General features: G+C 44.7%; 1 protein-coding gene across 1 annotated transcript; it reads right to left on the bottom strand.

Moving 5' to 3' along the window:
* Nucleotides 1–14,579: 14,579 nt before the first annotated feature.
* RPL22L1 (ribosomal protein L22 like 1) lies at nucleotides 14,580–16,624 on the bottom strand. The gene is made up of 4 exons (XM_083869004.1): nucleotides 16,584–16,624; nucleotides 16,220–16,312; nucleotides 15,709–15,830; nucleotides 14,580–14,826 (listed from the first exon to the last, which is right to left on the bottom strand). The coding sequence occupies exons 1-4, from the start codon at nucleotides 16,590–16,592 to the stop codon at nucleotides 14,682–14,684; spliced, it is 369 nt and encodes a 122-aa protein (XP_083725130.1). The 5' UTR covers nucleotides 16,593–16,624; the 3' UTR covers nucleotides 14,580–14,681.
* Between the last annotated feature and the right edge of the window lie 3 nt (nucleotides 16,625–16,627).

Below are 16,627 nucleotides of genomic sequence, written 5' to 3' on the forward strand. Positions count from 1 at the left end.
AACAAACGTGTTTTTACACTGACCTTCCTGTAATTTGCATTCAGACCATCCTATAAAATGTCAAAAAGGTTCTTAATGGCAATAATAAATAACTCATAAACTAAGAAGGGCCAGGAATATTTGCCGTTTCTTCCCCAAGACTGTTAGTTAATCTGTAGTGTGTATTTTTGTGTTGGATTGTGGTTGTGTATTTTCTGCCCTGTGTAAAGGAGCTTTTTCCCTCCTGCTGCTGCCATTCCTCCCTTTCAGAATGAAATTCTGGTAAGTTCTCCCCTCTGCCCGCCCTTCCATCTCTATATTTTAGACTAACTGGAGGCAAGAATTGATGTTGTTATGAAGATTTCTTTAATGGGATGAAACTTCTCATTTCCATCCTGAATAATTTATGGCCAGCTCATTCCCACTAGTTCTAACTAGGGGTTATTAGCCTAATCATTTTCTTTTCCTGCTGATAGTCCTTATTTACTTATAAACAGCAGTTGTATCCTCTCTCAACCTGCCTTTTTTTTTTTTCAGCTAAGTAAGCTGAAGTTTTCTATTCTTATAAAGCTGGGCTCTCTTATTTCAGGAAAAAAAATTAAATCCATAAATGAAGACCCAGTTTGGATCCTGATCACCTGTCCCATTTTATCTTTGCTCAGCAGGTGAAATGCTGCTGTGTGGGGCTGCTGAGCAAACCTCCACTAATTTTAACATGATCACGACCTCCCCTGCCAAATGTAAGTGTTTGTAAAGTCATACAGAGGAGCTTGATATATAAACTGATTTTTAAGTGGGAGTTTTTTATGTATAGCCACAGAAAAGAAGGTTTGACTGTTTAATTGAGCAACTGTTTAAGTGAGCAACAATTTCCAGTAGTGGAAATCGTCCCTGCCAATGGCAGGGGGTTGGAATCTGATGTTCTTTAAGGTCCCTTCCAACCCAAAATATTTGATGGTTCTGTGATTATCTGCAGAGCAGTTGCAGAGAAGAGCCATCTGCATTGCTGATGTCCAAGTCTGACATTCAAAGGTTAGAGGTCTTTCAGGTGGCATTTCTGCTTAATTGTCACTGATGAAACCAATTTACAGCAATTTGTATGAAATTGGAGTGAATTTTCTGAGAGCTACTTCTCCAGTGCCTTTTGCAGAAGGCAATTCCACTTGAAAAAATTGGGTTTTTCTTTGGCTGCCTTATCAAACCCCATTACCAAACCTTCTTAGCTGTGTCATGAGGTGTCCACATTGCAAAGTTTAGGGTCTTCACATCTTTTTCTGGGGCTTAGAGCAGAGTGCTGTTAGCATAAGGAGCAAGGCTGTGCACAGGAACCACATCCATTGCTGGATTCCCCAATTTTCTCTCCTGAATTATCTGTATTTCATATTTGAAGGCTGTAAATGAATCATTTCAGAAAAGAGAATGCAGCTAAAACTCAGGGAGAAGCACGTATTTGGCACCCATCCCCAATATGTGAGATCTGTGCCAAATCTGCTGCTCTCTTTTGAGGCACAAGACAACGTCCCCAGTTTTGTAGCACCCACTGAGCACTTCAGAAATCTGATCTGTTTTCTTCTGGAAATCTGATGGAGCGTTTGAACTACACGACTGGGAATGATTTTTGAAAAATGGTGCGAGGCAGCCTCGTTTGCTCTCTGCAAGCTTTTGAAAACACCAGTTACAGGAAAAACCAACCACAATGCTGGCAGAAGGATTAATTCATCTGTTTTCTTAAGGAAAAATAATTACTGGGGATCTTTCAAAGCTCCCAAGGAGTCAGCAGAGAAGTCTTCCCCAGAGCTGTTGTCTGTGACAGCCGATCTGGCTGTGATTCTGTAAAATCCATCATCTCTCTTGGCTGGGGCAGCGAGCAGGAGGAGACACCTCTGCGCTGGCATCTGGAGACCCAAAGCTGCTGCTGCTGAGGCTTTTCCTTTTGCTGAATGTGTTGAGAGATGCAGCATCTGCCATGGCTGGTGCTGATGAATTCATATGAGGGAGATGGTTTTTATTTGAAATATTCCAGTTTTTCATTACTAGGGATGCACAGCACCCCAGAGAGAAGCTCAGCTCAGCGCTGGTGGTGGTCCCTGGAGCCTGGCAGAGGGTGGGAAATGAAGCATTTTACATCTAAGTGAAACCACTGGGAAAACTGAACCAGTAGTGGCAAAGGGCAGCAGGGGAAGAATGTGGAGAAAAGCCTTGCAGGAAAGCTGTGAGCACATGAGGGCGTTGGTGCTGGGGCTTCAGAGAGCTCAGGGACATCCCAGAGCTCTGCAGGGGGAGTGAGATGGTCCCGGTGCTGGATCATCTGTGACAGCTGCTGGCAGGGGGTGCCTGGTGGGGCTTTAATAGCTCTCAGCATGCTGCTGTAAAATATCAGCTCTCCTGGGAGGAGAGCCCCAGGCGAGTGGTAGAAATAGGAAGAAAAAGGAAAAGGGATGAGGAGGCAGCAGAGCTGGGTTTGGTGGCTGAGCATCAGAGTGCTCAGCTCACCTCTACCTGCTCTGCTCCAGGGCAGGTGGGAAGGATCCTTGGCAGGGACTGCCTGTCTTGAGTTGCTTTCTCACTGAACAAGACATTTTTCATTTCACATTTTCACAGGAAAATGTCAGTTCTGGACAAAAAAAAGAAAAAGTGATTGTTGTTTTTATTGTTATCTGCTGTCAGTTCTTCCTTCAGGCTCTCAGTTTTCTCACTGTAAGGTCTCCAGGCAGGGATTTATTCACCACTTTCAAATGACTGGCATGAAGATACCATGCCAGCAGAAATAATTGTCCATACTAATAGGAGTTAATATCTTACTTAGATATTTTCCTTTTGGAATGAAATGGAAAAACTGGACATACAAAATTCATTTTGCTTTTGTATTTTTTGAAACCTCTTTTTAACTGGTTGGATTCAAATTTTTTTTGGGGGGAAACACATTTTTTCTACCAAAAACCTGTAAGCAAGGATTTTTCTCCAGGCATATCTTGTCATGTGAATTTTATCAGCTCTCCAGACAAATGAAAAGGTCAGGTAAGTGACAGTGGAGGTGGGACCGACTCTTTTGTTCAAGAGGATCTTGTCTTTACAGCTTCGAAGATATTTCTGGCTTTGAAGAAGACCTCCCACATTTCTTTTTCCTAATTCTCAGCCTGTGGCTTCTTGCTTGTCAAGAGGTTCTGGATATTGGAGACGTTTGGCCTCTAAACCTCAAGGAAAATCAATGTGCCTGCAGCCAGGAGAAAGGAGATTTCAGCTCCTCTTTTAGGTACTTGTAAAACAATCGTGTTGCTCCTCTGAGTTTTCATTCAAAGCCCTTGAAAATCAATTGCTCTATGAGCAGACAAGTTGGCAGCTTGTGCCCTGCCTGGTTCTGTGGGTCCTCTGTCCTGCCCTGCCACCTCTCCTTGCCCAGGTTCCCAGTGCTCCCATCGTGTCCCCAGTGCCACCAGAGACCTCAGGCAGGAGGTTGCTCTTGCCTCTCTCCATTTCCTTGCCTGTTCCCTCAGTTTCTTGAAACCTGAGCAAATGCAGCACTCTGAGACCATCACTGCCATGCCAAATAGGGAGCAATGCTGGCAAATGGGTTTAAAAACCTGTCAGAAGAGTGGTGGGAGGAGGGCAGGCCAGGCAGGGGAATGCACCAGAGGACCTTTGCCACTCTCAGTGTGGACAGCCACTGCTTCCCTTCATCTGCAGAGCACAGAGCAGCCATTCCTGAGCACAGATTTCCCCCTCTGAGATCACCCAGTGCATCCATGTCCCCACTCTGCTCCTAAAGGGCTTGGGGTCACCTTTGTAGCAGGTTTGTTCAATGATTAGCAGGGAATCAGGGGGGTTATGCTGTTTGTATTGGCATCTGCTGTTTTGTAGGGGAAGAAAGGTTTAATTGTGCAGGTGATGGACTGAGGTGATAAGGGCTGACTTCAAAAGCTGCTCCCACTCTGGTGCTGTGGAGTTACTCCTGCAGGATCCACTTTCAAAGTCTGGTTGTTTAACTAGAGCTGGGTGATGGTGTTGGAAGCCTGTCCATGACATCCACAGGGCTCTCTGGACAGTGACCCCACTGCTCTCTGACACTGTGAGGGGCCTGAGCCAAAGCCACGGGCCTGGTCCTCCTGGGCATTTTGGAACCAAAACATGGCTGAGACCTGCCCACACAGGCAGACCATACCCCAGTTTTGGGCAGAGCAGAGTGATGTGTAGACATGTACAGCCACCCACGTTCAGGGGCTCACAGCAGTCTCTGAGCAGAGCTTGGAGGAGCAGCACTGTTCTTCATTTGTTGAAATGCAGCCTTCATCATGATGAGTGATTTCTTGACAGGATATCAAATATTGCTGAGGCCAATCAAACTCTTCCACAACCAAGGAGGCTTTAAAGTTTCAGGACATCTATTCCACCCCTGGTGCCTGCGTCCATCATTGGTGGATCTTGGTGGTCCTGCTATCTCCAAAACCTTGTTCAGATGTTGCAGTGATGGAACCCAGCCCAGCTGGGCACACACATCTGGGGAAAAGGCCCCACAGCTCTGACAGTGTCCCAGCTGTCTCTGTGCTCAAATGGACCTTGGGTGACCTGCAGGAAGGTCCCAAGGACTGATGCTGCTCATTGCATCCAAAGCTGTTGAGCATCCCCCAGGAGGGTGCTGGGACATGGATAAACCACAGCCACAGCCTGCTTTGCCCATGCTCCTCCTTCTGGCTCCCCACTCCTGCCTCTGTGAGCAGCAGAGCCTGTGGCACCTTCTCCTTCACCACTCAACAGCTGCAGATTCACTGTTCACATGGAATCAGAGAATGGTTTGGCTTTGAAGAGACTTTAAAGCTCACCTAGGTACAAACCCCAGCCATGGGAAGGGACACTTTCCTTTGGACCAGGTTTCTCCAAGCCCCATCCAGCCCAGCCTTGGACATTTCCAGGGATGGAGCAGCCACAGATTCTCTGGGCAACCTGTGCCAGGTGCTGGCCACCCTCACTGAGAAGAATTTCTTCCCAATGTCTAATCTAAATCTACCCTCCTCCAGCTTAAAGCCTTTCTGCTTTGTCATCACTTAGAGCCTGTAAATGGAAATTGAAAAGCCTCTGAAAGAATCTGTAAGTAATTTCTAATGATCCTTCCCAGGACATTTTATGAAATGAAAGACCCTTTTCTCTGTCTGCAGTTAACCAAGGTCCTCTGGAACCAGGAGAATATTTTAAGAACAACGTTACTTTGCAGCAGCTCATAGCTAATGAATTCCCAATTCATATTTCACAGTAGGTTTAGAAGAAAAGAAAAATCCATTTTCCTCCCAGCTGTAATGTATTTTCCAGTCACTTGTGGAACAGACTGTGCTCAGACCTGCAGCAGTGTAACAAAAGCACAACTAGAGTTTGGCTGCTTTGTGTCCGGGGTCCCTCATCCACTCCATGCTCTAATTGCATTAAAAATGTGCATTTCAGAGGCTGCCAGAGGCTCCATTTTCATATTATTTTGTTGGGTACTCTCACCATTTCTTCTTATTCTGTTTTTCTCTAAGTGCCTGCAAAACAAATTACAGCAAATATTCCCTCATCAGGGCAATGCTTCTTAATTCACAGAGCATTTTGGCTTGTACGTGTTGGTGCATCCATCTGAATTGTTCTGGCAGAGACCTTGCAGGGAGCCATTAGGAAATTTCATCTGTTTGGTGATCAACTTTCCTTCATTTGTCCTGGTTCTTCTGATTCAGGATCAGAGAGAGGCATGAGAGTAAAATCATAGGATCCTGGAAGGGTTTGGATTGGAAGAGACCCTAAAGATCATCTTGTTCCACACCCTGACACCTTCCACTATCCCAGGTTGCTCCAAGCCCTGTCCAACCTGGCCTTGGACACTTCCAGGGATGGGACAGCCACAGCTTCTGTGGGCAATCTGTGCCAGGGCCTCAGCACCCTCACAGGGGAGAATTTCCTTCATCTCTTTCATTAAATTATGATATTTTGGACACCCCTACAAAAGCTGGTGTTCAATTATTTCCCATAAAAAAGTCAAGGGGGTTTCTTGGTGGATCTTCCCTGACTTTGGGGAGCCAGAAGCTCCCAGTGGGGAGCAGGATGTGATGGTGTTTGCTGGACACAGCTCCTTCTGCATGACCATGAATCTGTGTGAGGAAGCCTTGGCACCACTTTGGGGTGGGGAGAGACAAGAGTTTGTCCTCTGTAAAACTAATGAGTGCTGCCCTCAAAGCTGCTGCCCACCAGCCAGGGCTGCTTGTTGTCACTGTCATGAGACACTCTGTTGGTCCTGGGGCTGTGTACAAACAGCAGGGATGCAAAAACTGCCTCAGTAGGTGATGAAGCATCTTCTGGCATCTGTGGTCCCCTTTGGGCAGCAGCTGGCACAGAATGTCAGCAGGTCTGTGCTGGAGAGGTGGCAAACAGAACTGATGTGACCTGATTGTGGCTTTTTCAAGGCATTTAGTCTGCCAGACAGGACAACAAAACCCCCATACATTATTCTGGCTGAGTATTGGAATCTAGCAGATGGCCAGGATGTAGCTGGAGTCAGAGCAGCCTCTCTGGGTTAGAATTCTTTCCTTTCCTCCTCTTTGCTCCCAGGGGTCACCTTCAGTCCCATGTCTGATGGGTCCTTAAAATTCTAGGAAAAACACTCATTTCCAGTCAGAGAGATAAACTGCTAATGGAAACAGATATGGGAGAAAATCTTCCAGACTAGCAAATATTTTACCCAAATCCCCATGGGTTTCTAAAGAATGTTTTTATTTTGGCTAATCAACCAAGAACTAGTCTGGCAACAATTACCCCCAGCTCTTGTTCCTGGAGACCCACTGTTTTCTCCTGGGCTGTGCTAGTGTGCACTTTCACATAAATTAATAATTCTGAGCAGCTACTTCAGCAAGTGATTTGGAGCATCCCATCAGCTTATTCTCAGTGAGCATTTTTCTCAGCTCTCAACTACAAGTTTCCAGCTTCACTTGGGATCTAGCTTTCCTATATCTCATCTCTTCCAGATGATTCCATGTTTTTAAAGGCTTGGCATGAGGTAGTTGTGGTTCTGCCTGTGTCAGTCAGGGCTGTCACAGCCAATAGAGCCACATCCCATGGTGGGGATGCTGACTTGCAATCCAACTCTGCTTCTCACTTGCTTGTTTTGTTGCTATTTTGCATCTGCAGTGAATCTAAGTGTGGTCACATTGATAGTGGGGTCTTTGAGCATTTTAGCTTCAATTTCTGGTCTTCAGGGTATTGCTAGTACCTAAATTATGACATTTATGCACTGCCTTAGAAGTAAGAGCAAAGGAGGAATCTGAAAGTACAAGTAGATGTGGATGTGCATGAGCATGCCAACATGTTGATTCTCAAAGTTCATTGAAAGAAATACCCAGGGAAATGTAAAATTTGTAAAATTGGTTATGGATAATGAATGCAGCTGGGCAAGCAGCTCTTTCCCATAATCTCAAATTCTCCTTAGAACTTTTAATTACTCAACTCAGATTTCCTGTTATTTTCAAGACTCTGTGACAGAACACAAAATAATCCTGATTCACTCAATCCAGCCTGGATCATCAGCCCCCGGCTGCTGCTGCCCACCCAGGCTGGAGCTGGGCCATGTCCTGCCTGCAGTGGGGGGTCCTGGGCAGAACATGGGGCTAAGTGTGGTCTTCTGCCTTGATCTTTCCCCTGTGCAGCTGAGATGGAGTTTGCTGCTGTGTTTCCATTTAGGAAGAGAGCTCTCCTGTTATCATCCCCTGACATGAGCAATGGATCTGATACCCTGTCACACCCTGGGGAAGCTTTATGAAAAATCAGTGCAGCATTGCTAAACCTCTGCTTCCAAGTCCAGATAAACACTCATGCAGCGAATTTCAAATTAAAGGAGTAAACCACAGAGCTGTATCAGGTATTGGGTAAGTAATGAATGAACAGTCCTTGCTGCCTCTTGTGGACTGCCCACTGCAGCTCTCCAAGTGTGTTGCTTGGGTATTATTCCCTCCAGCACTTCAGCAAGAGCCCATGGGGTGTTTGTGACCAGTTCACCACCACCTTGCTCCATTTGCAGCCCAGACCAAGGCTGATAGGATGTTGCAGCAGCCCTTGGGTTTCAGCAAGGCATTTCCCTGCAAACAAGACTGTCAAAAATGGGCAAACTGGGAAGGACTTTGATTGCACCTCATGTTCACTCTGTCAGTCCAATCCTGGCCTGATGTCAGCCCTGATTCTGACTCATATCTTCCCTCATATTTTTGAGTAACAGTGCTGGATGAGCCACCCTGGAAGACTCATTTTTTGAGCTCATATCTCTAAGGTCTGTTTGTAAAACTATCTTGAAAGGGCTGGCACAGGAGTTCCATTTGTTTTAAAGGGAATTGGGCATCCCAGCTGTTTCTGGGGCTGAGCAAAGCTCAGGACAGCACACATAAACACTCTTATAATCATAGTGCTTTTTACTTGCCTGTGTGCAATACAAAACACACAGAGGAATCAGGCAAGCAACAGCAGCAGCTTCTTGACCTGCAAGCAAAAACCTCCTCAGAGGTTTTGTGTATAGCAGAACAATGCCCTTTCTGCAGTGGGTCCAGCAATCCCACCCTGGCAAAGAGCATCAGAGCTGGGGCAGGGAGACACCCCTGCCAATGGCACTGACAGACAAGATCCCCAAAATATACTGGAACAAAAGCCCAGGGTTTTGCTTGGTTTCTGATTTCATGGGCTTTGATTTTTTTTTTATTTTTTTTTTCTTTTGGTTTCTGGGCTGGTGTGGGAAACAGGCTCCCTGCTAAAGGTGAGGAGGAAAGTCGCAGCTTTATGTCACAACCTCTACAGTTTGTTCTCCCAATAGATAATTCTGCACCTGCAAAAACATTGGTTGTTTCATGTCTCTCTATTGTGTTTGGGGGGAGAGGAAAAAAGCCCTCCTGAGCTTTCCAGGGTGGATTTGAAGGTCAGAAGTCACTGAGAATAAGCAGATTTCCTCTCCCTGCTAACCTCCAAGGGTCATCCAGCTCATCCCAGTCCCTGATGCTCAGGATTGACATCAAACACTCAGTTACACTTCTATGGCTGCAGTGTGTAATTATGGAGATATCCTAATGGAGTTTGGAACCTGAGTACTCAGAGCAGGATGAGATGGGGGGCAGCACTGTCAGCACCTGCTGCTATGATCCCTGTCCCCTGAGAGGCAAATTCTCTGGGAATGATACATATTTATAGAGAGATAGATAATTTATCCTGCTTTGGGCTTCAGGCTGTTCAGCTGCCCCTTGCTGCCCACCCAAAGGCACTGGAAGTTATTTCTGCCAGCCCCACCCTGTGCCCCATTGCAGCTGGGGGCCATGGGGAGGGTCTTTACCCCCACAGGGGTCTCAGCATGGCAGGCTGGGGCAGGAGGAAGAGCCCTGAAACAGCTGCTGGGGGAGAAGCACAGAGGCTTTACAGCTCCCAGGCTGTTGTGTCAGCAAAACCACCCCTATCTCAGGACCCTTATCTGCCAGCAGTGTAAATAATTTCTAAATGAGCTGGGAGGAGGAAGACTGATGAATGCAGTTTTGCTGGAAAATGTTATCAGGTTAGGAACAGGGATGGCTGAACACCCCCTTATCAGTCCTGGATGAGACGTGGGGAAGCCCAACTCAGTGGCAGCACAGGCCCCAGAAGCATTTTACTGTTCTGTCGCAAACTGAAGAATTTTAGCTGTTTGCTTTCAATTCTGCTGTTTGTGCATTTTGCTGTGTTTATTATTCAGTGCCTTCTGTCCTCTCCCTGTGCCCTGTGCCAGAGATTAAGAAGATGCTGGTGCTGTTGTGGGTTTTGGCACCTGGAGGTTGAGCTCCTGTTGGTGTGCAGGAAACATCAGTGTGGTGATTGAGCCATAGTACCTACTGAAAAAAAAATCCATATTGTCCCATGTTCTCATTTAAAATCCCTTCTAAACCCTCAACCTGACAGCAAAAACCATATAACAAATATGAGGCTTAAATCATGCTTTAATGCTTCCTGGGATGGGGGGTTTGAACTCCCTTGATACACTAAGCTGTATAATTTTAAAAAAGACATTTATTAGCAATATATTAAAGCATTTCTCTCCTAATTTCTCATTTAAATCCAGAATGGATGGACAGCAATGGAAAATCCTTCCTGGCTGTTGGTTCCTTAGTGCCTTGTGAGTTTATTTATGCTCAGACCAAAGGGATTCAGGTACAAAATGCTGCTCAGGGCAGTTTCCAGGCTCAGAGTGGTCACAGAGACCCTGCTTGGAATCAATCCCTCAATCTCCTCCAGAAAGACTTCATGGGATCCAGCTGCATCCAATTTGGGGCATGTTACAGCCACTGTCCCAGTTATCCCAGGCAGCACTGCTCCAGCATGAATTAGGGCTCAAATAGCAGCCACAGTGCCAAGGCAAGCCTAAAAGGGCCTTCATGCCAGCACCCTGCCAAAAATGCACACCCCACAGGAATTTAGTTTTTCCTGTGTCCTCAGGACAGCAGTTGGAGGCAGCAGGATGGGCTGGATGGATTTAGTTGCTGAGATAGGATGGTGCTGCCATGAATCCCTGCCAAGCCCCACCAGGACACCTGAGGCAGCCCCTGAGCCCTCCAACACATAATGGATAAATAAAATAGATACCTATGTAGAGTGTATGTAAATATCATACTCACATGTATGCAAAATGAGGGGGCAACTTTTGATCCCTTCTGATCTGCCTAATAAGGACCCTTTGCTTTGATTTTGCCTGTAAAAAGAAACAATTGTTCCTTATTTTTGTCTATATTTGGAGTAATCAGATCCCTCCACCACTGAAGCTCATTTCCTGCTGCTGGGTACATCCAAGCTGTTATTGAGTATTTATTTTTCCATGGGCCTCTCTGTTTCTAATTACTTTGTGCTGATGTTATGTGACAATGTTGAGTCTGCACCTCCTTTAATACCTGCCACATGCTGAGTACATTGTAAACAAGACATTTTTCAGCTATTTCCTGCTATTATTTACCTCTTTATTTCTGATCTTACTATTTCTGGATATTTAATGAAGCTGTTTTCTGATGGGGTTATTGGCCAGGAGGGCAAGCAGGCAGAAAAGCATACAGGTACATTAAAAATAACTTTACTAGTGATGCTTAAAATTGGCGAAATCTTGTGAGGTTTGTTGCTCTTTTTTTAATGGAAGACAGTGAGAGTTTTGCTGCAGCAAAAGTGATAAAAGGCTGGCGGTGCAGAAAAATAATATCTCTGTATGCTCACACATAAATAGCCAATGTGGTGCTGCTACTGCTGCTTTGGCAACAGCCACTTGTGCTTAAAATCTGTTTCTTCTTATTTGACAGACATCAGAATTTTACACGTGTGGGATGTCTCTCATAAACTGATTTTATTTGGAAGGCAACAACGAAAATGTTTTTTGAGAAATGAAGGGGAAAACCACTGAAAACCAGAAAAACATATCTGATATTTTATTTATATATATTTATAAAATAGATTTATATAAGTATCTTGGCTGTGTTAAAGCCTTGTAAGAGTTATGGTGCCATTGCCCCCCTGAGCTCTGGCCCATCTGCTGTGCTACCAGTGCAGTTGGTGCTTTGCAATGATTATTCCTCTTCCAAAATTAACCCTCTGGCTTGATGGACCAGGGCTCTCAGCTGGGTGGAGGCAAAGTGGTGCTCCTGGAGCACTCACTCCTGCTGCATTTTGTACTTATCCCTTCTGGAAACTCTAAAACAGCCTGAGCATCATCTGAGACTGGGGTGTTTCTGTGGCCACCAAACTTGGCAGCAGCTCCTGTCACCTGTGCAGTCTCCATGCTGTGGCTGCATTATTTTTCCCAACAGCTTCATCCTGTGGCTGTCACAGGAGCACATCCCTGCAGCTCTGAGGAGAGCCTGGCCCCTACATGAGCAGAGCTTTTTTCTGGGCTCTTGTCCAGCATTAAACATGGAAAATTCCAACAGTCAATCCTGTGTGTGATAAAGCTGTTTGGGATCTTCTAACTTTCAGAACAAACGTGAACAAAACTGATGAACAAAACTGGTGATTTTACAGCAGATTCCGTTGGAAAGAAACAATTGGCAAAGCAGGTACCTGGCTGAGTTAATGCCCACCTAAAATCACAGAAACACTGACCTCTGGCTTTTAAAAAACCTCGCTTCAACTCTAATCTGGGTAATTTGCATAAATTTACATTGGAACAATAACAGGCTCTGTTTCCTGCCTGCCACCTGCATCACACCTGGCCACTTCAGCTGCAAAAATACATGAAACTATGGAAGAATCACCATTTTTCTGAAGTGTTGCTTGGAGTCAGTGTCTCTTCTGTAGACTCCAGCTAGTTTTCCCCAATAAACATTTAACAATCATATAGTAAAAGTTGCATTTATGTTTAAAACCCCCTTTTGTGGTTTCTATGCCTAACGTGGGACTGGTAAAAGTCCTACCTGCAGAAGAGCTGCACCAGCATCCACACTGAGGATGGAAGCCCTGGGTATGCCCAGTGGAGCTTGGGGAGCAACACAGGGACTAAACAAAAATGCCTGGCTGGATCTAAAGGAAAATTTTACAAAATTTATTAAGTACTCTAGATCCACAGCTGTTATCAGAATTTTGCTTTTTCAAAGTTTAACAGTATTTTCAAGCATTGGGAAAAGGAATTGCTGCCCTCCGTCCTCACTGCAGTTAAACTCTGAGTAATACAAACTTGCAGGAGCATTTTGGTGGTTTTCCTCCAAACCTAGCACTGAAATAAGTTGCTTTTTCTTGCAATCCCAGGCCTTGTTTTCCTCTGACTGGTAACAACTTGTGTCTGTGAACAGCTAGGATGTACAACCACACACGTGGCTGCCAGCCTGCTCTGAAAGGAAGGCTAACAAGGCAGTGTGATCCCATTAGCTCCGATTTTTGTTGGTGCTTGTTCCATTTAATCACAACAAGTTTGTTGTGTCAGTGTGCTGTAAAGGATGTGCTGTCACATAAAAGCACAGCTCTGAAACACCAGGTGGGGCTGGGCTTTGAAATGGAACTGTGAAGTCAGGCCCTTTGCTTATCTTCTAAAACAGGTGAGTTTTAGAAATGCTTGCAGCTTTACCCTGAAAAATGTGGTTTGCTCAACACAGTTATTAACTACTGGTACTGTAAATATTTTGTAACAGCATTAGCAATCTTTTCTTTCAGAAAAAGAAGAAAACCACCCTAATTGTTGCTTCACCACTGCCTGGTTTTCCTCCAATGGGAAATTCCAGGGCAGCACTACCCAGTGCCCCAGAGTGGGGCAGGACTTGTGCTGTTTTATTTCCACTGATGCACATAAAAAGTCCAACACATCCTGTCTTGCAGCCAGTTACAGACACTGCTCCCCCTCCTTTTGCCACCTCTGAAGCAGCAAAATGAAACGAGTGAGGCAAACATGGCACAAGTAGCTGTTACTCCACTGCTGCTGCTTCTCCTCTCCCTGGGCCAGGCACAGCTGCTCAAACACATTGGAAAATGACAAATGATACCCAAAAGGCTGTCGACAAAATTAATTTCCCCCTCTGTAATTCTCATTTAGATTTAGGTAACAAAGTGAGTATCATTTGACTGTAATGCATTGCTTTGTGCTTTGTCAAGTCTCTAAATTCTCTCTCCAGGGGTTTGCCAGCAAAAACAATGCTAATAAAAAAAAAATCAGATCAAACAATTCAGTGGGCACACTTCAGCCTCAACTACCAGACTTGTTCAAGCACAAAGTTCAGTATCAGAGTCTAGATGTTTCCCTGGTTTATGATACTGAACAAATATGGCATTACTAATTCCAGAGTTCACCAGCACATTGGAACCTGAGTAAATATTCTAATTAACCACACACAGAGGACACTACATGGCACTGAAATGCATCTACATGCAAGTTACTGCAATTGCAGTCACACAAACACTTTTTTCATAATGAAATATCTTGATAATAATCTCTTGGTATTATATGAAGAACTAGTTCATAGTTAGGGAATTATTTGTTTCAGTGAAGAACTCTCCACTTGTACTAGAGAAATATCTGTTTTAAAGAAATAATCCCAAAATTCAAATGCAGAACTGTAAAATACACCATAAAAGGAGAAATATCTGTACAGACTTTATGGATTCAGGCACTATCAATACTGAAGGACATCTCAGTCCTTTCCTTAAGATGTTTTAGCTGGTTGCTGGTTGCTGGTAATCAGAGTTGCCTCCACCTCCTTATATATCCATCTAATACAAACCTATCAAATCTTTGTTGTCCTCCAGACTTGTGGTTACACACAGGAATACCACAACTAATCAAGGAATGAGGTAAGTAACACAGAAAAGAAATATTTACCATTGCAAGCCTATTTTTAAACTAAAATGAGTACAAGTAAACTTGTATTAAGTATTTTGCAATTATCTTCCCATAAATTCACAGGAGCTGGTACTTTCAGCCACAAGCAGCTCTAGAACTATTTGTACCAATATGATTAAAAATTGATTTAACTGTCCTACACATGTACTGGCCAAAAGGCTGTTTTTTTCCTGCTGGGACATTCACAGGTGCAAACTGAACAGCTGATTCCTGGCAGTGGAAGGAAAACTGCAAACCAAACAATTCCTGTGCTGTTTCAAAAAAAACACCAGAAAACCAAACCATGCTCTGTCCAACAGGGTACAAAATTTTTATTCACCAATAAGTTAAAGTGTTCTTATAAATAGATGTTGTAGTCTTTTGTACTCTGCATGAAGCCAAGGCTGAGTTACTCCTCAGAGTCCGAGCCCTCCTCGTCCTGGCTGATCTGGAAGTAGCGCAGCTCGTACGTCTCCTTGTCGGAGGCGACCACGCGGAGCCAGTCCCGCAGGTTGTTCTTCTTCAGGTACTTCTTGGTGAGGTATTTCAGGTACCTGACAACCAGAATTTCACGTCAGAAGCTTCTCACTGGAACAACCCCTGCTGCTGTCTGCACTCCACCCAACACAATGCCGTGAGCAGGGCAATACCACAGTATTTATACCCGGAAATAGAAAATTTTCACTCCAACAGGCACTAAAAGCATATTTTCACTACAGATATGTAGGAATTTATTATTCATTTGACTACCAGAAAGCACTGGTAACTGGTTCAAAACCTTGGTCCAACACAACAGATTCTGCTGCACCTATATCAGCAAACAAAGGGGGGATGCAAGGGAGGATCTGTCCCTCTCATCAGTGCACTCAGCTCCTGTGTGTCCTAACTGAACAGCTTAAGGCTTCATTTGGATTTAAGGGTTTGTTTGCAACAACCCACATCATGCACACATTCATTATAATACAACCAATTAAATAATCAAACAGCCACCCATGACATTAATTCAGTGTTATTTTAAAGGTCCATCTCCCCCTGATACACTTCTAAGGACCTGTATGAAGTATCTCTATTAATATGCTTAGAGTCAACATTAATTAGCAATCAAGCCTTGAGTTTTAAAAGGCGATTTTAAAATTCCTGATATAATAAATCTGTTTTAATTACATGTTTCACTAATATTTACAAGTGCTATGAAGGTTAGAGCTAACACCTATCCAAGTATCAGAAGAGCACTAATTAGAATTCATTTTGCAGGCAAGAGCTGAATATTAATGAGTGTTTATGGGACATGGTTTAGTGGTGGATTTGGCAGTGTCAGATTTACAGCTGGACTTGATGATCAAGAATATCTTTTCCAGGCTATATTACTCTGGTTTTATGTTCAGCATCCCACAGTTCAAACCCCACAAACACAACAGAATTACACCCATGCCAACCTTTTAGAAAACTGCTTCTCTGACGTTACTGTGATCTTGTTCTTCAGACGTTCAATGTGAACAGTGTTGCCCAAGTTTCCAGTCTTCCCATTGACCTTAACCTTCTCCTTTAGGAACTGTTCCTGTTTCAACGTTAAAGAAATAGAACACTAGGGAATGGCACCCTAGGTATGAACTAGGGAAGAGACCCTAGTCAGGAAGCAACGTTAAAAACCACCATTTATTAAGGTCCTGACAGAAGTATTTAGAGTGCAAAAATATTTCACAGCATGTAAGTATAAAAAATCACCCCCATGCTAAAGCAGAAATTAATTTAAAGCAGTTCTAGTCATGGACAGGTATGAAGCATGCTATAAAACCAAGTATTTTAAAATGTTTTTAATGACAATATTTTAAAGAACAGCTGATGATTTAACTCATTTAAAATGCAGCTTTTCAACTGTAACTCAGTTGCTGCACCAAGGCCTTTATTAGACTATGCGTCACAAGCATGAGCAAAACCACGACTTACAAAATTCCCGGAATCAAAGATTCCATCTTCCACAGGATGGGTCAGGTCAAGGCAAAACTTCCAGGTTGACTTTTTGGATTTTCGGTCCTTTTGCTAAAACACCAAAGAATTCCTCACCGTTAACAAACCGCGCCGCAAAAAAACCTTTAACCCGACCCCAGTGCGGGGGGACACCCAGGGCGGCGGGAGCGCCACCTCCCGGCCTGCGCGGCTCACTGCAGCCGGCTTGGCCCGGCCCGACCCGGCCGCCCCCCACACGAAACTCTTCCAGGAAAGCCCTACTCGCACCGGGATGACCGCCAGCTCCTCACCCGCCCCACGGTTCCCCCGGCCGGCCGCGCCGCCGCCTCCCGCCCGCTCTCACCGGCGCCATTGCACTGCTGCCGTGCCGCTCCCGCAGAAAGGAAG

Source organism: Zosterops lateralis (assembly GCF_965231275.1).
Source record: "Zosterops lateralis genome assembly, chromosome: 10".
In the NCBI taxonomy this organism is placed as follows: Eukaryota; Metazoa; Chordata; class Aves; order Passeriformes; family Zosteropidae; genus Zosterops; species Zosterops lateralis.

What these genes read in the sequence shown, in the direction of transcription:
- RPL22L1 (XM_083869004.1), bottom strand. An exon ending in TCTTTGATTCCGGGAATTTT is followed by an intron (nt 15,831 to 16,219) that starts GTAAGTCGTGGT and finishes ACGTTGAAACAG; the next exon opens with GAACAGTTCCTAAAGGAGAA. An exon ending in GAGAAGCAGTTTTCTAAAAG is followed by an intron (nt 14,827 to 15,708) that starts GTTGGCATGGGT and finishes TCTGGTTGTCAG; the next exon opens with GTACCTGAAATACCTCACCA.